Source organism: Centropristis striata, chromosome 15 (genome assembly GCF_030273125.1).
Source record: "Centropristis striata isolate RG_2023a ecotype Rhode Island chromosome 15, C.striata_1.0, whole genome shotgun sequence".
NCBI lineage: Eukaryota > Metazoa > Chordata > Actinopteri > Perciformes > Serranidae > Centropristis > Centropristis striata.
In genome coordinates, this window is record NC_081531.1 from 37166014 (window position 1) to 37191715 (window position 25702).

Sequence of the window (25702 nt, forward strand, 5' to 3'; positions counted from 1 at the left end):
TGGGCGTTAGAGAAAGATATCAAGATCTCTGGAGAGGAAACTAGTCAGAGAAGTCAGCAAGTTCAAAGTCAATGTCTCTGCTGGGAAACCACCAATCTGGACCAGCTGGAACAATCTGCAACGGAAGAATGGGCCAAAACCCCTCAGAGACCTGAACCACCTAGTGAAGAACTGTTCTAAGAGGCTGCTGTCAGTCGGCTCAGAAAGGGTCCACTACTGATTATTAATAATAATAATAATAATAATAATAATAATTATTATTATTATTATTATTAATGGCCAGGGGCTAATCATGAAGAACGCCACATTTTTGCCTTTTTTTATTTCAACTCATTGTATCAATAAAAAATCCTTATCAAACTTGGTGAACATTTTCTCTGTAGTGTATTTTTTTCCAAAATAACAAACACATGTTGTTAATGGTCATTTCCATGGAGAAGTCAAGAGTTTTGTTCAATTTCATGAGGGGGGCTAATCATTTTGCTCCAGTTTTACTGGGCCTATCATCATTAAAACAAACTGGCTGGAGTTTCAAACCAGCAGTTAGAGGGAAGCTGACTGCTTCAAGTCTAAATGTCTAAATGTCTAAAAGTCTAAAAGTCTAAATGTCATGATGTCAAGAAGAAGTCACTTGATTTGACTTGATTGGTAACTCCAGAGGGTTTAAAAACTCAGTTTACAGTGTTGTAGATGGGGGAAAATAATATTAACACCATATTATAATAAATATATATATTGAAATATCTCAGTGTGCATGCTGAAGCATCTTTTTGATCCTTCAGAAATGATGTTGTGATATTTTCGGGGGCCTAAAGAGAGCTGGTGTAAAAACTCTGCATCATACAGACGCTAACGCTATCAGACTCTGAGGACAGAAAACAAGCGGCTGCATTTGACAACCTGGGAATGAAACACATTGCTCATCCTGCATGCTGCTGCTGGCTGGAGGCTACACCCAGGGGTCAAAGGTTAGCGAGGAAAACATCCCGAACACAGCAGAATCAGAAGAAAAGAGAGGAAACGGGTCGAGGGCATGATCTCTGCAGGAAAACACACCAACACATGCTTCAATGGCTCATCAGTATAGACTGAGAGGGCTGCTGCATGTTTTACCTCTCAGAAAAGAGATTAATGTGCATAAAACACAGTTAGTTAGTGCAGAACACACACATTAAACAGAAAAGCTAGAGATGATGAACAACAAACTGTGGCACTGGACAATGAATTAATTCACAGGATTGTTTTGTAAATGTTGGCACCCTTTCAGAGAGAACATCATTTATCATTTATCATTTGTCATTTATTAATCTCAGCTCCAGACTGAGAACATGGAGTAATAAAAACACAGACATGGAGCCATGGTGTTCTTCTGTAGAGCAGCTCAATCACTGTGATGCTGTTGGTTGGTTTCTCTAAATGGGCTCACATGGCTTTGAAATGTCTAAAAATAAATCTGCATCATTTTCAGCTGTAATTCCTTGCATAACAACAATATATCACTTTTTTTTTTTAAACCCATCCAGAAACCACTGAATGTGTGTTACAGCTGTTATCATAGAGATAAAAGAACTTTTTCACTTCCCTCAGGGAAAGGCAAGGATAAAAATGTATATATAAGTGTATGAAATCAGAATGTAATGTATAAAATGAGGACTTTTATTGGTACATTTACGGTTTTGGCAGCCCAGCACACAGCAGGACACGTTGAGAACAGATCACAGCTCCCTGTGGTTAAAGCTTCTTCTGCATGTATAACGCTAAAGTTCTGATTAGAGGGTCTATAACAGCGACAACGAGCAGGAAGGAGGAAGGTCTGTGGGCATGATTAGGGCTTAAAATGTAGAATAAAAGTACCTTATTAGTCTACTACACTCAACCGTGTAGTTTTTCTCATTAATAACTAGTTTTTAAGGTGTTTAATCCAAGCCATGATGCTTATTACCTAAATCTAACCACATAAACACATTTTATTTTAGTGCTAACAGTAGTTTTGGAGCCTAAACTGATTGGAGCTAAAAGAGAAATGTAACCAAACAGCAGCAGTCAATTAATCCACTGATCAAAAACCTCTGGATGGACCGCTAATAACCTCATTCAATCATGTGATTACATGCAGAAGGTTCATATTAAATTATTATTAAATTAATTTGATCACTAGTGCTTGTTCTGCTGGTTGGTCACCACACAAAGATGTTCTCTCTATGCAGCAGGAACAGTTATTGAATTAGTTTCAGCAACTCAACATTTGTGCTACATAACAAACATAAAAAAAGCTGCTATGACCTTTTCTGCTAATTGCTATAATCAATATAATTTGCTGAAAATAAGCTCACATGAACAATAATTAGTATATCAGATTTATTTCTCCAATTTACCCAGAAAAATCCCTGTTGAATATCCTTTGGCAGTAGGTTTTTCTTGCCTGTCAGAGTGCAGCGGGAAGCAGACCCCGTTACGTCCGTAGTAGTTCCCGAACACGTCCTCGTTCATCAGGGGGACCGCGGCGATGAAGAAGCCCAGGACCCAGATGGAGGCCAGGACCACCTGGACCACAAACATGCTGTTCAGGACCAGAACTCACAACATTTCTCCAGTTTCTCCTGTTGACTTAATGTAACTACTGAAGTAATATTTAGAGGTTCCTGGACTTTACTGGAGCATCTGATGGAACTTTATACATCTTGAGGCAAATATTGAACTTTTTACTTCAGAGATTTAACATAAAAAATATAATACATTTAAAGTGAAGTTTAAATAAAACCTCATACCAGTATATGAAGTCATTAAAATGAGCCCTGCTGTGAAAATGAAACCATTGCTTACATAAATGCATCACAAATAATAATATTCTGCATAACGAGTACTTTTACTTTAGATACATTTTCTGATACTTTTGTACTTTTACTTCAGTAAGTTTTGAATGCAAGACTTTTCCTTCTAGTGGAGTCATTTCACAGTGTGGTATTATATATATATATATATATATATTAGAACTCTTTGTGCTGCATGGAGCCTCTCTGAGAGAGAAAAGGAGGGAAGAAGGTGGCAGAGTTCCTCACAGCTTCAGAGTATGAATATTAGTAATAAAACAGTCAAGAAACAACTAGAATCACCGCTCCGCCAGGCTGCTGCACATTCTGTCGATTCAGTCTCATAGAAAACACCTGGACAGGAAACAATGTTTAAATATAGATGTTGCTGCAAACAAGCTACAGATTCTACAACATGGAAGCTTCAGCTCAGCTCAGAGATCTGAGACAGTTTCAAGATGAGTGTTCAGTGTGTGACCATTATGAGTTATATAGTAGTTATATAGTATTTATATAGTAGTTATATAGTATATAGTAGTTATATAATAGTTATATAGTAGTTATATAGTATATAGTAGTTATATAATAGTTATATAGTATTTATATAGTAGTTATATAGTATATAGTAGTTATATAATAGTTATATAGTATTTATATAGTAGTTATATAGTATATAATAGTTATATAGTTTGGTGTTAAACAGCAGTCAGAGAAGGTTTTTACACAACATGATGATGTAAAGTCAAGTTGCCTTTGACTGCTTGGATTTTCTATTCTTTTTTAAATTATTTAAAATCATTACATCACAATAAACTTCCTTTAATTCTTGAATTTTTGTGTTTTGTGACGTCACAGTGAGCTAAAACACATTGCTCCCCCAGTGCCATGGCATAAAAAACAGGATGAGATTGACTGAATATGATAAAGATTAATAAAAGGCATCTGAAACAGAACTAAGGCTAAATATAAGAATAGCTACCACTGCTTTAAACAAATCATTTGAAAATGTAATATGGGTTTCCAGAAACGCTACACATAGTGTTGAATAAAGGCCAGGGAAGTGTTTCTGCAGAACATTATGATAACACAGCTGAGCTGACCTCTTGGATATTAAATATGATCACTTCATCATTTTTTCCAACCCTACGTTTGTTTGAGTTTCGGCCAAAAATGTCTTTTGTGTCACAGAAACCTTTAACATTTAATCAGTTCACCTGAGTGCAGGTTTGTCTCAGTTAATACCATAGACTGTATAAAGGTTAATACCATAGACTGTATAAAGGTTAATATAGACTGTATAAAGGTTAATACCATAGACTGTATAAAGGTTAATACCATAGACTGTATAAAGGTTAATATAGACTGTATAAAGGTTAATATAGACTGTATAAAGGTTAATACCATAGACTGTATAAAGGTTAATATAGACTGTATAAAGGTTAATATAGACTGTATAAAGGTTAATATAGACTGTATAAAGGTTAATACCATAGACTGTATAAAGGTTAATATAGACTGTATAAAGGTTAATATAGACTGTATAAAGGTTAATACCATAGACTGTATAAAGGTTAATATAGACTGTATAAAGGTTAATATAGACTGTATAAAGGTTAATATCATAGACTGTATAAAGGTTAATATAGACTGTATAAAGGTTAATACCATAGACTGTATAAAGGTTAATATAGACTGTATAAAGGTTAATATAGACTGTATAAAGGTTAATACCATAGACTGTATGAAGGTTAATACCATAGACTGTATAAAGGTTAATACCATAGACTGTATAAAGGTTAATATAGACTGTATAAAGGTTAATACCATAGACTGTATAAAGGTTAATACCATAGACTGTATAAAGGTTAATATAGACTGTAAAAAGGTTAATATAGACTGTATAAAGGTTAATATAGACTGTATAAAGGTTAATACCATAGACTGTATAAAGGTTAATATAGACTGTATAAAGGTTAATATAGACTGTATAAAGGTTAATACCATAGACTGTATAAAGGTTAATATAGACTGTATAAAGGTTAATATAGACTGTATAAAGGTTAATATCATAGACTGTATAAAGGTTAATATAGACTGTATAAAGGTTAATACCATAGACTGTATAAAGGTTAATATAGACTGTATAAAGGTTAATATAGACTGTATAAAGGTTAATACCATAGACTGTATAAAGGTTAATATAGACTGTATAAAGGTTAATATAGACTGTATAAAGGTTAATATCATAGACTGTATAAAGGTTAATATAGACTGTATAAAGGTTAATATAGACTGTATAAAGGTTAATATCATAGACTGTATGAAGGTTAATATAGACTGTATGAAGGTTAATATAGACTGTATAAAGGTTAATATCATAGACTGTATAAAGGTTAATATAGACTGTATAAAGGTTAATACCATAGACTGTATAAAGGTTAATATAGACTGTATAAAGGTTAATACCATAGACTGTATAAAGGTTAATACCACAGACTGTATGAAGGTTAATACCATAGACTGTATGAAGGTTAATATAGACTGTATAAAGGTTAATACCATAGACTGTATAAAGGTTAATATAGACTGTATAAAGGTTAATATAGACTGTATAAAGGTTAATACCATAGACTGTATAAATGTTAATATAGACTGTATAAAGGTTAATATAGACTGTATAAAGGTTAATATCATAGACTGTATAAAGGTTAATATAGACTGTATAAAGGTTAATACCATAGACTGTATAAATGTTAATATAGACTGTATAAAGGTTAATATAGACTGTATAAAGGTTAATATCATAGACTGTATAAAGGTTAATATAGACTGTATAAAGGTTAATACCATAGACTGTATAAAGGTTAATACCATAGACTGTATAAAGGTTAATACCATAGACTGTATAAAGGTTAATATAGACTGTATAAAGGTTAATACCATAGACTGTATGAAGGTTAATACCATAGACTGTATAAAGGTTAATACCATAGACTGTATAAAGGTTAATACCATAGACTGTATAAAGGTTAATATAGACTGTATGAAGGTTAATACCATAGACTGTATAAAGGTTAATACCATAGACTGTATAAAGGTTAATACCATAGACTGTATAAAGGTTAATACCATAGACTGTATAAAGGTTAATACCATAGACTGTATAAAGGTTAATATAGACTGTATAAAGGTTAATATAGACTGTATAAAGGTTAATACCATAGACTGTATAAAGGTTAATACCATAGACTGTATGAAGGTTAATACCTGTATTCTACCAAATGTGACATAACGAGTGCTGTTATATTACATTATACATTATAAAGATCATGATCACTGATTTTAGGCACCAGAACCAGGGGTTATGTTTAAAAACCTCAAACTCTGAGACATAACTTCCATCAACTATGAATCAGTTATGAATGAGGTGTTTTTTGAGGAGCATAAATAATAATAAATAATAAATGAAACAGATGTTCTGCCTGAACAAAGTTGCACCAAGTGCCAGAAGCTGCAGTTCCTCCTTTACTGAGGCTGATCCAATAGATAATAATAGAGCACAGTGTTAAAAAGCCTTAACAGGAAAAACAAACATGACTCCAAACAACATGAGTCTCCTGGTGCAGACTTCATCCAACAGGGTTTTTTTTTTATCTTAGCTTTCTTAAAAGGCAAAATTAAAGTTATGCATAATTAAGGGCATGGCTGCTTTGAGTGACAGCTGGGAGCTTTATACACCATCCAAATAAATCCATCAAAAAAACAACAACAGGCACTTTAATCTTTTTCAACTTTTCTGTGTCGACAATATCTGTGTCGATTTCTAAGAATTTTCTCATTAAATGTTTTTCACAAGCAAAAGGTGCTGACAATTACAATCAAATCAAATCAAATCAAATCAAAGGTCACAACTTAGCATCTTATTATTTATTTATTTATTTATAGCAAGTGAGCAGTGAACTGCTAAAAACAGCACAAACAAGAGGAATGGATAGTTTTTCTGTTAGAAAAAGGAACCAAAACGAAGCCTAAAATTGTGTCAAAAAACTTTAATCTACATGTGTCATTTAAAAAAATAAAAATAAAGTGTTTGGGATAACTAGATCCTGTTAAAACCGTTAAATTCTGAAACCATTATTGATTCTGCTGAGACCAACGATCACATTAAAAACATTCGCTGAAAATCTGAGAGGACAGGAGAGGCTGGAAAATGGAAACAAGATTTTTTTCTCCCAATATTCATGACACTTGTTGTATAAATTCCATCTTTTCCCTCAATTTTTTAAAATAAAAAATTCAACTTGCATTTTTTTTAATGACATTATAGCTGTTATTCTGCACAAAGACATGTTTGAGTTGTTCCTGCTTCTAGCAATGATTGTGCTGATTCCATAGAGCTGCAGGACTTACAGATTATATATATATAATAATAATACAAGGCCACAGTGAGTAAATCTAAAAAGAGCAGAAACAGCCCTGAAACAGCTTGTTGGGGTTCTGAGTGTTAATATAGAAGCAGCTCACCACAGTCTGGAGCTTTCCTGGCCGCAGGTTGCTGAAGGGGAAAACGATGACGAGGAACTTCTCCAGCGTCAGGTAGGTGAGCAGGAGAACAGACACCTGGTGGGAACAGACTGTCAGTCCTGCAGAAACAGGTTTTAATCACTGACATGTGATTTCACTCCATCAACTCTTCTAGGTAATAATACACATATTATTGTTCTCAGAATAGCCATTAGCACGATGTTATTGGATAAATACCACGACACGGGTCTGGTTTGTCAGAAGTGACTTGAAATCACACCTGCTTTCTCCCCATATAAACTACTCTCTATATAAACATTTCAACATAAGCCATCAGAGTTTTTATTGTCTCAGAGTGAAAATCAATCATTTCCATAACACTGCCACTTTAGCAGGAAAAGCCAACATGAGTAAAACGTAAAAAAAAAAAGTATTTTCTGGCCTAATGGCATGGCGTGACGATAATTCTCCTATTTGGCTATTTGCTGTGAATGTGTTCCCTCCTGTATTCATGTAACACAGCAGGATGAGCAGAATGAGCAGATGATGATCAGATGATCCCTCAGAGCGTACAGCTGGACGCTGCTGATAAACAGCTGATATGGAATCAGTGTAAAAGCTGCATTAGTGTGTAACAGCAGCTCAGAAACAACAGAGGTGGATGTTGCATGTGTGCTGCTGTGTGTGCTGCTGTGTGTGTGTGTGTGTGTGTGTGTGTGTGTGTGTGTGTGTGTGTGTGTGTGTGTGTGCAGGTGGTCAGTACCTCTGAGGACAGCATGGCCAGGAATCCGATGGTCCGACACTCGGCGCTCTCCATCCAGAGCAGAGCGTTCCGGTTGTACTGACCGCGGAACTTCACGTCAAACACGCCGACGAAGAACAGGTAGACGCCCATCAGACAGTCTGCACCTGCACCAGTACACACTGTTAACACCAGTACACACTGTTAACACCAGTACACACTGTTAACACCATTACACACCGTTAACACCAGTACACACTGTTAACACCAGTACACACTGTTAACACCAGTACACTGTTAACACCAGTACACACTGTTAACACCAGTACACACTGTTAACACCATTACACACTGTTAACACCAGTACACACTGTTAACACCAGTACACACTGTTAACACCAGTACACTGTTAACACCAGTACACACTGTTAACACCAGTACACACTGTTAACACCAGTACACACCGTTAACACCATTACACACTGTTAACACCAGTACACACTGTTAACACCAGTACACACTGTTAACACCAGTACACACTGTTAACACCAGTACACACCGTTAACACCAGTACACCCTGTTAACACCAGTACACGCCGTTAACACCAGTACACACTGTTAACACCAGTACACACCGTTAACACCATTACACACCGTTAACACCAGTACACACCGTTAACACCAGTACACACTGTTAACACCATTACACACCGTTAACACCAGTACACACTGTTAACACCATTACACACCGTTAACACCAGTACACACCGTTAACACCATTACACACTGTTAACACTAGTACACACTGTTAACACCATTACACACTGTTAACACCAGTACTGTTAACACCAGTACACACTGTTAACACCAGTACACACCGTTAACACCATTACACACTGTTAACACCAGTACACACCGTTAACACCAGTACACACTGTTAACACCATTACACACCGTTAACACCAGTACACACTGTTAACACCAGTACACACTGTTAACACCATTACACACTGTTAACACCAGTACACACTGTTAACACCAGTACACACTGTTAACACCAGTACACGCCGTTAACACCAGTACACGCTGTTAACACCAGTACACTCTGTTAACACCAGTACACACCGTTAACACCAGTACACGCCGTTAACACCAGTACACGCCGTTAACACCAGTACACGCCGTTAACACCAGTACACTCTGTTAACACCAGTACACGCCGTTAACACCAGTACACGCCGTTAACACCAGTACACGCCGTTAACACCAGTACACGCTGTTAACACCAGTACACACCGTTAACACCAGTACACACCGTTAACACCAGTACACACTGTTAACACCATTACACACTGTTAACACCAGTACACACTGTTAACACCAATACACACTGTTAACACCATTACACACTGTTAACACCATTACACACTGTTAACACCAGTACACACCGTTAACACCAGTACACACCGTTAACACCAGTACACACTGTTAACACCAGTACACACCGTTAACACCAGTACACACCGTTAACACCAGTACACACTGTTAACACCAGTACACACTGTTAACACCATTACACACTGTTAACACCAGTACACACTGTTAACACCATTACACACTGTTAACACCAGTACACACCGTTAACACCAGTACACACCGTTAACACCATTACACACCGTTAACACCAGTACACACTGTTAACACCAGTACACACTGTTAACACCAGTACACACCGTTAACACCATTACACACCGTTAACACCAGTACACACTGTTAACACCAGTACACACTGTTAACACCATTACACACTGTTAACACCAGTACACACCGTTAACACCAGTACACACCGTTAACACCATTACACACCGTTAACACCAGTACACACTGTTAACACCAGTACACACTGTTAACACCAGTACACACCGTTAACACCATTACACACTGTTAACACCAGTACACACCGTTAACACCAGTACACACCGTTAACACCAGTACACACTGTTAACACCATTACACACTGTTAACACCAGTACTGTTAACACCAGTACACACTGTTAACACCATTACACACTGTTAACACCAGTACACACCGTTAACACCAGTACACACCGTTAACACCATTACACACTGTTAACACCAGTACACACCGTTAACACCAGTACACACTGTTAACACCAGTACACACTGTTAACACCATTACACACTGTTAACACCAGTACTGTTAACACCAGTACACACTGTTAACACCATTACACACTGTTAACACCAGTACACACTGTTAACACCATTACACACTGTTAACACCAGTACTGTTAACACCAGTACACACTGTTAACACCATTACACACTGTTAACACCAGTACTGTTAACACCAGTACACACTGTTAACACCATTACACACTGTTAACACCAGTACACACTGTTAACACCAGTACACACTGTTAACACCATTACACACTGTTAACACCAGTACTGTTAACACCAGTACACACTGTTAACACCATTACACACTGTTAACACCAGTACTGTTAACACCAGTACACACTGTTAACACCATTACACACTGTTAACACCAGTACACACTGTTAACACCAGTACACACCGTTAACACCATTACACACTGTTAACACCAGTACACACCGTTAACACCAGTACACACCGTTAACACCAGTACACACCGTTAACACCATTACACACTGTTAACACCAGTACATTTCTCATTAAAATACACCACAGAGAACTATTTCTGCAGGCGGAATCACTGGTTTAATAAACCAGGACTCAGTGCTTCAACATCTTTTGGGTTTTCTTGCTGAATAAATGTCGACTTGGATGGAAAATAGGAAATAAGGATTAGATTATTGGACGGCCCTCCAATAAATTAAGTTGTTTATTGTCGCGCAGATTTTTCAGGCAAACAAACAGTTGAATTATTTACTGGCAGATGACGATGCAGCTTAAAATCGATAAATAAATAAAAACATTGATTTTGAATAAAATTCAGATTTTTTCCAGATTTTTTAATTAAAGTCAATGGCACATTTATTTATATTTTATTCACTGTGCTTGTCTTCTATGTAGTTTTTACTGTTGTATTCCCTTTATATTGTTATTTCCTGATGTTAACTTTCTATAACTATAACTGTAACTTTGGTTTTGGAAGGTGCTTTGTATAGAACTACAACTCCGAGCTCTCTTGTTTGTGTCTGTAAAAAAGCTATTGATGATTTTGCATCATGATTGCACATTTATGTTCATAAAGCCTTGTTATTAAACTTAAAATTGCCTTGTTTTTTTCCAATATAATAGAGGTTAAATGGGTGACAATAGATTTAGTGTTGCCTGTTATTCTTTCAACATCTTCAGTCTAACAGAGTGTTTTTCTCCACTGGTTAGAGCTAGAGAATTGTTTTAAAAATATGTGTCATGAATAAAAGTGTGCAGATATAAAGGAGTGAAGCCTGGAGGAAGAATAAAAAGAAAAAGAGGAGAAGCAGCTGGATCCCACAAACACAGACAGTAAAACTTAGAAAGGAGACAAACAGAGAGAAGCTTCATGAAGGTCTTCAGTCTGTTAAAATGTTCTGTCCTTTCAAGTTCTTTTCCCTTTAATATAAAAAGAAAACCATCCTTTCTAGGTGTCATTATTATTTGGAATAAGACTTCTTCTTTGTGATTACTTTGAGATTAATCTTAATAACACTTCAAAGACTTTTTGAAAATGAATTTGACAAGCTTTTTAATTTTACCAAAAAGGAAAAAAAAGAAAGGAATGGAAATTCATCTCGCTTTCATGCGTGGCATAAAACTAGTCAGCCTGATAATTATTCTGTAAGAATTCATTTTCCATTTCATACATCTCCTCAGTCTTTATCATGTTGTCTGTTCCAATCGGTTTGGTGCTTTATCAATTAAACTGACTTCACTAGAAACATTTCTTCCTGGCTGTAATTTAATTTTCTCTATAAAACTAAGAGGATCAATAAAGATGTCGGTGGATTATAAAACATAGATTATGAAAGGAAACAGTATGTATGGACAGTAGTAGTATGGAGATCCTGCTTTCATCTCAGGGGAATAATAATAATCATTATGATGCTGAGAATGAATTCTTGCATTAATTACTGTTAAAGCTCACAACCCGAGGCTCTTTATTTGTGCAAATTGTTTTCTCCTTCTGGTGTGAGATTTTTAATTCATATATCTCACATGGATAATTTAATTTAATATGTTAATGCAGGATGCTTTACATCTTACCTGTATCGTCCCCTGAACCGCAAACAAGTACATAATCTTTGAAAAATCACCCAAAATAAACCGTTTATCATAGCAAGAGACTGAGATAGATATATCTACTATAGATAGATAGATAGATAGATAGATAGATAGATAGATAGATAGATAGATAGATAGATAGATGGATAGATAGATAGATAGATAGATAGATAGATAGATAGATAGATAGATAGATAGATAGATAGATAGATAGATAGATAGATAGATAGATAGATAGATAGATGGATAGATAGATAGATAGATAGATAGTTTATTGTTTGTTAGTGCGTAACCTCTACTCTAACTTGCAGCATGGCGTCCTACATACATTTCAGTATTTCTCTACTATTTCTCTACAAATAACCGGTTACAGGGTGTGTTTACTTACAGCAGAGGACTTTGATGCAGGCGGCGTGCAGGTTGTTCTCCGCTCGTATCAGCGACCTCATGCCGATGACGAAGAGGTTCCCGAAGCAGGTGATGAAGGCCATGACCCAGACGGACACGCGCAGCACCACGTTGGCCAGCAGGTCCTCGAAGGACGAGATGCCGTCTGTGTTGGGCTTACAGGACCTGACGTGAGGCGCGTAGGAGCAGTACTGGAACTTCTTAAAGTAGCTGCAGAGGAAAGGAAATCAGCAAACAGGAAGGTGAGAAAAACAGAGATAAAGAGACATTCTCAGGTCAGGAAGGAGAGAAAAACAAAGATAAAGAGACATTCACAGGTAAGGAAGGTGAGAAAAACAAAGATAAAGAGACATTCACAGGTAAGGAAGGAGAGAAAAACAAAGATAAAGAGACATTCACAGGTAAGGAAGGTGAGAAAAACAAAGATAAAGAGACATTCACAGGTCAGGAAGGAGAGAAAAACAAAGATAAAGAGACATTCACAGGTAAGGAAGGAGAGAAAAACAAAGATAAAGAGACATTCACAGGTAAGGAAGGAGAGAAAAACAAAGATAAAGAGACATTCACAGGTAAGGAAGGTGAGAAAAACAAAGATAGAGAGACATTCACAGGTAAGGAAGGTGAGAAGAACAAAGATAGAGAGACATTCACAGGTAAGGAAGGTGAGAAGAACAAAGATAAAGAGACATTCACAGGTCAGGAAGGTGATTATACGAACATGTGGGAGAGATTCTTCATCGGCAGGAACATCTTCGTCTGGATGTCTGAGATCTCGATCCCCTCCAGCGCCCTGAAGGACAACAGAGACAATACAGCAGGGTTCCTCTGTGTGTGTGTGTGTGTGTGTGTGTGTGTGTGTGTGCACTCACAGAGACTGGAGGTGTGTCAGGTAATGGAAGTGGCTGGGGTGAATGTGGAGAAGGGGATTGTGGGAGATATTTCTGCAACAAGAAACAGATGATGACAAACTCAATAAACCTGTAACACCTGGCTGAATGTAACACCTGGCTGAATGTAACACCTGGCTGAAGGTAACACCTGGCTGAATGTAACACCTGGCTGAATGTAACACCTGGCTGAATGTAACACCTGACTGAAGGTAACACCTGGCTGAATGTAACACCTGGCTGAATATAACACCTGACTGAAGGTAACACCTGGCTGAAGGTAACACCTGGCTGAAGGTAACACCTGGCTGAATGTAACACCTGGCTGAAGGTAACACCTGGCTGAAGGTAACACCTGGCTGAATGTAACACCTGGCTGAAGGTAACACCTGGCTGAATGTAACACCTGGCTGAAGGTAACACCTGACTGAAGGTAACACCTGGCTGAATGTAACACCTGGCTGAATGTAACACCTGACTGAAGGTAACACCTGGCTGAATGTAACACCTGGCTGAATATAACACCTGACTGAAGGTAACACCTGGCTGAAGGTAACACCTGGCTGAATGTAACATCTGGCTGAATGTAACACCTGGCTGAAGGTAACACCTGGCTGAATGTAACACCTGGCTGAAGGTAACACCTGGCTGAATGTAACACCTGGCTGAAGGTAACACCTGGCTGAATGTAACACCTGGCTGAAGGTAACACCTGGCTGAATGTAACACCTGGCTGAATGTAACACCTGGCTGAAGGTAACACCTGGCTGAATGTAACACCTGGCTGAATGTAACACCTGGCTGAAGGTAACACCTGGCTGAAGGTAACACCTGGCTGAATGTAACATCTGGCTGAATGACTCCAGATGTTCTCCGTCTGACTCTGAATACAGAATACATTATCTATATATACTATAATACTGTGCAAAAGTCTTTGGCAGGTAAATTGCCTTGAAGAATTGATGCTGGTTTAAAGACAAAGGGCGGTCACACCAAATATCGATTTCATTTAGATTTTTCTTCTGTTCACTCACTTTGCATTTAGTTAATTAATAAAAAAAAACTATTAGCATTTCTATTTTTGAAAGAATTCTTATTTTACAGCATTTTTCATACCTGCCTAAAACTTTTGCACAGTACTGTACATATAGATATATCACAATAATTCTGAATCACTGTTTTAAAGCAGCATTCTGCGGAGACACACAGCATGAAAAGGAAAAACTGAATCAATGATCATTTCTTCGGTGATGTGGCTGTTGCCAGCTGTGAATCATTACAGCATTAATTCCATGATCACTTTTGGCATCCCGCTCATTTAAAAAAAAAAGAAAAAGAAAAGATAGTAGTCTTGCTGTTCCTCCAGTTTTTGAGTTAAACACTTGGAAAATACTGAGAATCTCAGAGGACGACTTGGATTTCTTCTCCCCTCAGCAAAATGTCAGAGAATTCATGGCTCAATCAAGAAACTGGCAACAACCCAGACGCTTTCTATTCCCGTGTGTGTTTACCTGCATGTGTGTGTGTGTGTGTGTGTGTGTGTGTGTGTGTGTGGGATCATCATTATCATCGTCAGCTGTTAGTGCAGTCTGATGTGAACTGTTCTGTCCTCTGTAAAGTATCATGTCAAGTGTCATAAGCAACATAATGTGAATCAGATGTAGATTTTTTAGATCTCACGCTACGTTGAAGGATGTTTTCAGTTTAAGTCATGGTAAAATATTAACAATGAGCCTCATTCAAGAACCATTCTTAAGAACTGTTTTTTCACCCATTTATGCAGTTTTCACAAATATTCTGGCACTCAAAGTTTCTTTATTTGTTCGAACAAAATCTACGCACAAAGAACACAAAATAGTTCTTCAGTTACACAGTTACAGTAAAACAATATGTTTTTAAATTATAATTATAATGTTTTTTTGATTCCTACATGAATGGACGCTCATTCAGTGTATCCTGGCGTGGACAGCTGTCTACTTTGCATTGCCTCACCGCAGGGGTTCCCCAGGGCTCAGTGCTGGGGTTCCCCAGGGCTCACCGCAGGGGTTCCCCAGGGCTCAGTGCTGGGTTCCCCCAGGGCTCAGTGCCGGGGTTCCCCAGGGCTCAGTGTTGGGGTTCCCCAGGGCTCAGTGTTGGGGTTCCCCAGGGCTCAGTGCTGGGTTCCCCAGGGCTCAGTGCAGGGGTTCCTCAGGGCTCAGTGCCGGGGTTCCCCAGGGCTCAGTGCCGGGGTCCCCCAGGGCTCAGTGCTGGGTTCCCCCAGGGCTCAGTGCTGGGGTTCCCCAGGGCTCACCGCAGGGGTTCCCCAGGGCTCACCGCAGGGGTTCCCCAGGGCTCAGTGCAGGGGTTCCCCAGGGCTCAGTGCTGGGGTCCCCCAGGGCTCAGTGCTGGGGTCCCCCAGGGCTCACAGCAGGGGTTCCCCAGGGCTCAGTGCTGGGTTCCCCAGGGCTCAGTGCAGGGGTTCCCCAGGGCTCAGTGCTGGGTTCCCCAGGGCTCAGTGCAGGGGTTCCCCAGGGCTCAGTGCTGGGGTCCCCCAGGGCTCAGTGCTGGGGTTCCCTAGGGCTCAGTGCCGGGGTTCCTCAGGGCTCAGTGCTGGGGTTCCCCAGGGCTCAGTGCCGGGGTTCCCCAGGGCTAAGGTAGTTTAATTCGTTTAAGCAATATGGTATTTTAAACTAAATAAACACTTGCATGCAGTCAAATAATTTGTGATTGATCAGCTTTTTATAGGGCCAAAGTATAGGCCTACAATTTTTTTGTAATGAATTGCTTTAATTCTTTTTTCTTTCTACAGAATATTGGATAGTACAGCTGTAGTAGACAGAAAAAGGGAAAGGTTGGGTGGAATAACAATTTATGCTGCTGATATGATAACATAATAGGATTATAATCCAAGTGCACCCTTTCAAAGAGCAATGAGCTTTTAATTTTTAAGAATATTTTCACATGAATGTAAAAAAATATTTAAATCTCAGAGAACAGAGCAGAAATTATGTTTTATTTCTGTTTAACGTCTTTGCTGGTTTTTTGTATATGTGTGTAAATGTACCGGACTCATAATACAAACCAGATTCTTACCCTGAAATGAAACAAATATGATACTCATTATTTAATCTGTGTAACTCTCATGGCCTTTAAATGTTTCAGCTCTTGGGTTTTTCTTTAACTAGACTAGGATAAAACCTCTGGCAGCAATCTGTTCTGCATCAGACTCCCTTTAGTTCCCTGAGATTCCTTCCTGCGGGAGGATTAGCAGGAAGATAAAATCTAATGTTCTCTGAACCTGAAACACTAATCCTCATCAGTGACTCACAGTTTGAGGAGGGACTTGGAGAGACTCTTAAAGGTGTTCTTCGGCAGCTCCCTGATCCTGTTGCTGGACAGATTCCTAAACACACAGAGAACATTTTAAAACAGGAAATGAAATGAGAAACATGCAGATTTACACTTTGAATTAAGTTAATCAAATGAAACTACAGCAGGTTCATTCCATTAAACCTCCACCCTTCATCGTCACTCTAAGACAACACTGAAATCCAGTTTTACTGACTTTTATGAGAATTCCTGCAAATGTATTGCATGTTTATGATTATATCTCAACCCTTAACATTACACCCTACTTTTATAGAGAACTGGGACAGATGTTTAGGTGTTATACATCACCTGAAAGCTGAAACCTAAAGATTCTTTAATCTATAACTGATGGATATGATTTAGGGAAGATCATTCAACAATAATGAAATCGGTTCTTGGGCTCAATTATGTCTCATAAATTGTTGCAGCAGTTTTGTGTTGATACCATTACTATCTTCTTTACTCGGGAATTAATAAAAATGGTCAAAAAGTCCTCCAAAATCCAAAATTAAGACACCAAGACCTTAAGGAACACCAGAGAAAAGTCCATTGACATTTTGGAGAAACATAGAGTGCAGTGCAGCTACTGAGAACATGGGTATGCATTCAAATTAAAATAAATTGCATTTCTCAGATTATTTTAGCATGCTTTTGTTCTGGAAAATTAGTTACAAATCCCCTTCTTATCAATATATACTTGCAGGATCAAAAATACCACATTAGTACACCAAGACCCTGAGGAACACCACAGAGATGTCCATGATGTGGTTTGCTTTCTAAAACATCGGACATTTTGGAGATTTCTGCAAGAATTTAATTAAAACAATTATCTGTTAAATACTTCTGTTGTTTATCCTGCTGAGAATTCCCCTTATTATTAATATACTGTCTCTAGTCTGAATGCTCCAGGTCTCTAGTCTGGATGCTCCAGGTCTCTAGTCTGGATGCTCCAGGTCTCTAGTCTGGATGCTCCAGGTCTCTAGTCTGGATCCTCCAGGTCTCTAGTCTGGATGCTCCAGGTCTCTAGTCTGGATGCTCCAGGTCTCTAGTCTGAATGCTCCAGGTCTCTAGTCTGGATGCTCCAGGTCTCTAGTCTGGATGCTCCAGGTCTCTAGTCTGGATCCTCCAGGTCTCTAGTCTGGATGCTCCAGGTCTCTAGTCTGGATGCTCCAGGTCTCTAGTCTGGATGCTCCAGGTCTCTAGTCTGAATGCTCCAGGTCTCTAGTCTGGATGCTCCAGGTCTCTAGTCTGGATCCTCCAGGTCTCTAGTCTGGATCCTCCAGGTCTCTAGTCTGAATGCTCCAGGTCTCTAGTCTGAATGCTCCAGGTCTCTAGTCTGGATCCTCCAGGTCTCTAGTCTGAATGCTCCAGGTCTCTAGTCTGAATGCTCCAGGTCTCTAGTCTGGATGCTCCAGGTCTCTAGTCTGGATCCTCCAGGTCTCTAGTCTGGATGCTCCAGGTCTCTAGTCTGGATGCTCCAGGTCTCTAGTCTGGATCCTCCAGGTCTCTAGTCTGGATCCTCCAGGTCTCTAGTCTGAATGCTCCAGGTCTCTAGTCTGGATCCTCCAGGTCTCTAGTCTGGATGCTCCAGGTCTCTAGTCTGAATGCTCCAGGTCTCTAGTCTGGATGCTCCAGGTCTCTAGTCTGGATGCTCCAGGTCTCTAGTCTGAATGCTCCAGGTCTCTAGTCTGGATGCTCCAGGTCTCTAGTCTGAATGCTCCAGGTCTCTAGTCTGGATGCTCCAGGTCTCTAGTCTGGATGCTCCAGGTCTCTAGTCTGAATGCTCCAGGTCTCTAGTCTGAATGCTCCAGGTCTCTAGTCTGGATGCTCCAGGTCTCTAGTCTGAATGCTCCAGGTCTCTAGTCTCTGATGCTCCAGGTCTCTAGTCTGAATGCTCCAGGTCTCTAGTCTGGATGCTCCAGGTCTCTAGTCTTGATGCTCCAGGTCTCTAGTCTGGATGCTCAGGGTCTCTAGTCTGGATGCTCCAGGTCTCTAGTCTTGATGCTCCAGGTCTCTAGTCTGGATGCTCCAGGTCTCTAGTCTTGATGCTCCAGGTCTCTAGTCTGGATGCTCCAGGTCTCTAGTCTTGATGCTCCAGGTCTCTAGTCTGAATGCTCCAGGTCTCTAGTCTGGATGCTCCAGGTCTCTAGTCTGAATGCTCCAGGTCTCTAGTCTGGATGCTCCAGTTCTCTAGTCTGAATGCTCCAGGTCTCTAGTCTGGATGCCCCAGGTCTCTAGTCTGGATGCTCCAGGTCTCTAGTCTGGATGCTCCAGGTCTCTAGTCTGGATCCTCCAGGTCTCTAGTCTGGATGCTCCAGGTCTCTAGTCTGAATCCTCCAGGTCTCTAGTCTGGATGCTCCAGGTCTCTAGTCTGAATGCTCCAGGTCTCTAGTCTGGATGCTCCAGGTCTCTAGTCTGGATGCTCCAGGTCTCTAGTCTGAATGCTCCAGGTCTCTAGTCTGGATGCTCCAGGTCTCTAGTCTTGATGCTCCAGGTCTCTAGTCTGAATGCTCCAGGTCTCTAGTCTGAATGCTCCAGGTCTCTAGTCTGAATGCTCCAGGTCTCTAGTCTGGATGCTCCAGGTCTCTAGTCTGAATGCTCCAGGTCTCTAGTCTCTGATGCTCCAGGTCTCTAGTCTGAATGCTCCAGGTCTCTAGTCTGGATGCTCCAGGTCTCTAGTCTTGATGCTCCAGGTCTCTAGTCTGGATGCTCAGGGTCTCTAGTCTGGATGCTCCAGGTCTCTAGTCTTGATGCTCCAGGTCTCTAGTCTGGATGCTCCAGGTCTCTAGTCTTGATGCTCCAGGTCTCTAGTCTGAATGCTCCAGGTCTCTAGTCTGGATGCTCCAGGTCTCTAGTCTGAATGCTCCAGGTCTCTAGTCTGGATGCTCCAGTTCTCTAGTCTGAATGCTCCAGGTCTCTAGTCTGGATGCCCCAGGTCTCTAGTCTGGATGCTCCAGGTCTCTAGTCTGGATCCTCCAGGTCTCTAGTCTGGATGCTCCAGGTCTCTAGTCTGAATCCTCCAGGTCTCTAGTCTGGATGCTCCAGGTCTCTAGTCTGGATGCTCCAGGTCTCTAGTCTGGATGCTCCAGGTCTCTAGTCTGAATGCTCCAGGTCTCTAGTCTGAATCCTCCAGGTCTCTAGTCTGGATGCTCCAGGTCTCTAGTCTGAATGCTCCAGGTCTCTAGTCTGAATCCTCCAGGTCTCTAGTCTGGATGCTCCAGGTCTCTAGTCTGAATGCTCCAGGTCTCTAGTCTGAATGCTCCAGGTCTCTAGTCTGAATGCTCCAGGTCTCTAGTCTGGATCCTCCAGGTCTCTAGTCTGGATGCTCCAGGTCTCTAGTCTGGATGCTCCAGGTCTCTAGTCTAATGCTCCAGGTCTCTAGTCTGGATGCCCCAGGTCTCTAGTCTGGATGCTCCAGGTCTCTAGTCTGGATGCTCCAGGTCTCTAGTCTGGATCCTCCAGGTCTCTAGTCTGGATGCTCCAGGTCTCTAGTCTGGATCCTCCAGGTCTCTAGTCTGGATGCTCCAGGTCTCTAGTCTGAATCCTCCAGGTCTCTAGTCTGGATGCTCCAGGTCTCTAGTCTGAATGCTCCAGGTCTCTAGTCTGGATGCTCCAGGTCTCTAGTCTGGATGCTCCAGGTCTCTAGTCTGAATGCTCCAGGTCTCTAGTCTTGATGCTCCAGGTCTCTAGTCTGAATGCTCCAGGTCTCTAGTCTGAATGCTCCAGGTCTCTAGTCTGGATGCTCCAGGTCTCTAGTCTGAATGCTCCAGGTCTCTAGTCTCTGATGCTCCAGGTCTCTAGTCTGAATGCTCCAGGTCTCTAGTCTGGATGCTCCAGGTCTCTAGTCTTGATGCTCCAGGTCTCTAGTCTGGATGCTCAGGGTCTCTAGTCTGGATGCTCCAGGTCTCTAGTCTTGATGCTCCAGGTCTCTAGTCTGGATGCTCCAGGTCTCTAGTCTTGATGCTCCAGGTCTCTAGTCTGGATGCTCCAGGTCTCTAGTCTTGATGCTCCAGGTCTCTAGTCTGAATGCTCCAGGTCTCTAGTCTGGATGCTCCAGGTCTCTAGTCTGAATGCTCCAGGTCTCTAGTCTGGATGCTCCAGTTCTCTAGTCTGAATGCTCCAGGTCTCTAGTCTGGATGCCCCAGGTCTCTAGTCTGGATGCTCCAGGTCTCTAGTCTGGATCCTCCAGGTCTCTAGTCTGGATGCTCCAGGTCTCTAGTCTGAATCCTCCAGGTCTCTAGTCTGGATGCTCCAGGTCTCTAGTCTGGATGCTCCAGGTCTCTAGTCTGGATGCTCCAGGTCTCTAGTCTGAATGCTCCAGGTCTCTAGTCTGAATCCTCCAGGTCTCTAGTCTGGATGCTCCAGGTCTCTAGTCTGAATGCTCCAGGTCTCTAGTCTGGATGCTCCAGGTCTCTAGTCTGAATGCTCCAGGTCTCTAGTCTGAATGCTCCAGGTCTCTAGTCTGGATCCTCCAGGTCTCTAGTCTGGATGCTCCAGGTCTCTAGTCTGGATGCTCCAGGTCTCTAGTCTAATGCTCCAGGTCTCTAGTCTGAATGCTCCAGGTCTCTAGTCTCTGAATGCTCCAGGTCTCTAGTCTGGATGCTCCAGGTCTCTAGTCTGCATGCTCCAGGTCTCTAGTCTAATGCTCCAGGTCTCTAGTCTGGATGCTCCAGGTCTCTAGTCTGAACTGACTAACATCATCAACATGAAGAAAACTGGACTCATGAATCATAAAGTGAGTTAAACATTATTACAACTTAATAAATGTTATTTTTCAACCATTTAAGGCTCAACTTAGTTTTCCATTCAGCTCATATTGTAATAAAACATTGTTTAACATAACTCACTCAGACTATGTGACGTGGATATAAATGTCAGTTCTCATTGTTTGATCAATAAATTGCGAAAAACAATGTTGAGTCCTTCTGACCTGATCTCTACTGAAGCGGTTTACATTTATTAAATTAAAAATTAAAAAAAGGAAAATCAATTCTAAAGCAGCATTAATAAACTCCATCACCTCCAGAGAATGAACAAACACTCAAAAAGTGTTTGATCAGATCTTTACCTCTCTTTTTATTTAAAGCAGAATGAATTAACTCTGTGCACAGAATAATAGTGACAGACTGTCTGTGACTCACAGTTCAGCCAGTTTCCACAGAGACTGGAAGGTGTTCTCAGGAACTCTTCTGATCCGGTTGTCCATCAGTAACCTGAACAGGACAGAGCTGCAGTCACTAACTGCTTCAAAGTGGATTTTCAGCATTTCATGGATCCAGCTGGACTGGAAGCATCTGGTGGATAAAGTTCCTGTGATTCATGAGTTGGTTTATGTGTGAGAGCAGCTCACGGTGCTAGAGAGGCTCACAATGATCAGAGGGTCGGTGGTTTGATCTCTGACTGTTATAGTCTACATGTAATGCACTTAACTTAACTTATTAACCTAATATTAACTTAACTTATTAACCTAATATTAACTTAACGTATTAACCTAATATTAACTTAACTTATTAACCTAATATTAACTTAACGTATTAACCTAATATTAACTTAACTTATTAACCTAATATTAACTTAACTTATTAACCTAATATTAACTTAACTTAACTTATTAACCTAATATTAACTTAACTTAACTTATTAACCTAATATTAACTTAACTTATTAACCTAATATTAACTTAACTTATTAACCTAATATTAACTTAACTTATTAACCTAATATTAACTTAACTTATTAACCTAATTTTAACTTAAATTCAAATAATTCTTTCCTTACTTGTCTAACTTGTTTTAATACGTCTCCTTTGGCAGAAACACTTTTTACCTCTTGTTTTGAAAAGTGCTAAAATAAAACCTATAATTAATTCATCAGTGATTGGTGCAGGAAGGTCTGCAGGTCTCTTCTGTTATTGATCGTCAACATGTTTAGAAGCTATCCGTGTCCTTGTTTGACCGTTTTCTAAAGTTTCTAAGTTAAATGATGGAACAGAGCCGAACGGCGGTTTTTTATTTTATGCTCGTTAATAAAACTGATTAAAGTAGACAACTGTATGTGCGTGCGTGTGAGAGATGGAGAATAACTGGAAATAAATCAGTTTAGATGCAGTTGGTCTGTGAATGATTGAATGAAATAAAGCTGACCAAGCTCTGCAGGACGGCTTCCAGTGGAGGAAATAAGAAGAGTCCATCATTACTCATACTGGGTGAAGTGAAACAGGACATCAAGGGAACATCAAAACCAGATTGTGTTTATATACCTCTGAGTCTCCAGAGATCACAGAGCTTCATAGAGCTTCATAGAGCTTCGCAGAGCTACACAGAGCTTCATAGAGCTTCATAGAGCTTCATAGAGCTTCACAGAGCTACACAGAGCTTCACAGAGCTTCATAGAGCTTCACAGAGCTACACAGAGCTTCATAGATCTTCCCAGGACCCACCATGAGCCGAGGCTTCATGCATTATTTTTAGTGAATCTCTTGAACTGTTTCATGTTTGAACTTCGGTGCTGACTTGCTAACTAGTTTGAGGCTAAACACAGCTGTTAACACAGCTGCATGTCGTGTTGCTAACAGCTGACTAGAAGGGGCTGGAGCAGCCTCAGAACATTAAACAACTGTTTACTATGTAAAGATATGTTGGAGTAATGATGTCCAGACCAGAGAATGAAGTTAACGCTCCCTCTGTGTGTTTTTACATTTAAAACACTGTTCAGTTCCCTGTTAGCTTCCAGAGGAGTGTTTGTGTGTGTGTCTGCCTCTAATACTGCTCTAATACTCCTCTAATACTGCTCTGATACTGCTCTGATACTGCTCTGATACTGCTCTAATACTGCTCTGATACTGCTCTAATACTGCTCTGATACTGCTCTGATACTGCTCTGATACTGCTCTAATACTGCTCTGATACTGCTCTGATACTGCTCTAATACTGCTCTGATACTGCTCTGATACTGCTCTAATACTGCTCTGATACTGCTCTAATACTGCTCTGATACTGCTCTGATACTGCTCTAATACTGCTCTAATACTGCTCTGATACTGCTCTAATACTGCTCTAATACTGCTCTAATACTGCTCTAATACTGCTCTAATACTGCTCTAATACTGCTCTAATACTGCTCTAATACTGCTCTAATACTGCTCTGATACTGCTCTAATACTGCTCTGATACTGCTCTGATACTGCTCTAATACTGCTCTGATACTGCTCTAATACTGCTCTAATACTGCTCTAATACTGCTCTGATACTGCTCTGATACTGCTCTAATACTGCTCTGATACTGCTCTAATACTGCTCTAATACTGCTCTGATACTGCTCTGATACTGCTCTAATACTGCTCTGATACTGCTCTAATACTGCTCTAATACTGCTCTGATACTGCTCTGATACTGCTCTAATACTGCTCTGATACTGCTCTAATACTGCTCTAATACTGCTCTAATACTGCTCTGATACTGCTCTGATACTGCTCTAATACTGCTCTGATACTGCTCTAATACTGCTCTAATACTGCTCTGATACTGCTCTGATACTGCTCTAATACTGCTCTGATACTGCTCTAATACTGCTCTGATACTGCTCTAATACTGCTCTAATACTGCTCTGATACTGCTCTGATACTGCTCTAATACTGCTCTGATACTGCTCTAATACTGCTCTAATACTGCTCTGATACTGCTCTAATACTGCTCTAATACTGCTCTGATACTGCTCTAATACTGCTCTAATACTGCTCTGATACTGCTCTAATACTGCTCTAATACTGCTCTGATACTGCTCTAATACTGCTCTGATACTGCTCTAATACTGCTCTAATACTGCTCTAATACTGCTCTGATACTGCTCTGATACTGCTCTAATACTGCTCTAATACTGCTCTGATACTGCTCTAATACTGCTCTAATACTGCTCTGATACTGCTCTAATACTGCTCTAATACTGCTCTAATACTGCTCTAATACTGCTCTAATACTGCTCTGATACTGCTCTAATACTGCTCTAATACTGCTCTGATACTGCTCTAATACTGCTCTGATACTGCTCTAATACTGCTCTAATACTGCTCTGATACTGCTCTAATACTGCTCTGATACTGCTCTAATACTGCTCTAATACTGCTCTAATACTGCTCTAATACTGCTCTAATACTGCTCTAATACTGCTCTGATACTGCTCTAATACTGCTCTAATACTGCTCTGATACTGCTCTGATACTGCTCTAATACTGCTCTAATACTGCTCTAATACTGCTCTAATACTGCTCTGATACTGCTCTAATAACTTAAATTCAAATAATTCTTTCCTTACTTGTCTAACTTGTTTTAATACGTCTGCTTTGGCAGAAACACTTTTTACCTCTTGTTTTGAAAAGTGCTAAAATAAAACCTATAATTAATTCATCAGTGATTGGTGCAGGAAGGTCTGCAGGTCTCTTCTGTTATTGATCGTCAACATGTTTAGAAGCTATCCGTGTCCTTGTTTGACCGTTTTCTAAAGTTTCTAAGTTAAATGATGGAACAGAGCCGAACGGCGGTTTTTTATTTTATGCTCGTTAATAAAACTGATTAAAGTAGACAACTGTATGTGCGTGCGTGTGAGAGATGGAGAATAACTGGAAATAAATCAGTTTAGATGCAGTTGGTCTGTGAATGATTGAATGAAATAAAGCTGACCAAGCTCTGCAGGACGGCTTCCAGTGGAGGAAA

General features: G+C 40.0%; 1 protein-coding gene across 1 annotated transcript in view; it reads right to left on the reverse strand.

The window, feature by feature from the left end:
• rxfp2a (relaxin family peptide receptor 2a) overlaps positions 1 to 25702 on the reverse strand; it is a 51387-nt gene that overhangs the window by 1827 nt on the left and 23858 nt on the right. Inside the window, exons 11-18 of the mRNA XM_059351111.1 lie at positions 22136 to 22207; positions 16954 to 17028; positions 13629 to 13700; positions 13478 to 13549; positions 12740 to 12969; positions 8098 to 8243; positions 7335 to 7430; positions 2376 to 2544 (exon numbers count right to left, since the gene is read on the reverse strand). Coding sequence (XP_059207094.1) covers positions 2376 to 2544; positions 7335 to 7430; positions 8098 to 8243; positions 12740 to 12969; positions 13478 to 13549; positions 13629 to 13700; positions 16954 to 17028; positions 22136 to 22207 — 932 coding nt within the window. The remainder of the gene's footprint in view (positions 1 to 2375; positions 2545 to 7334; positions 7431 to 8097; positions 8244 to 12739; positions 12970 to 13477; positions 13550 to 13628; positions 13701 to 16953; positions 17029 to 22135; positions 22208 to 25702) is intronic.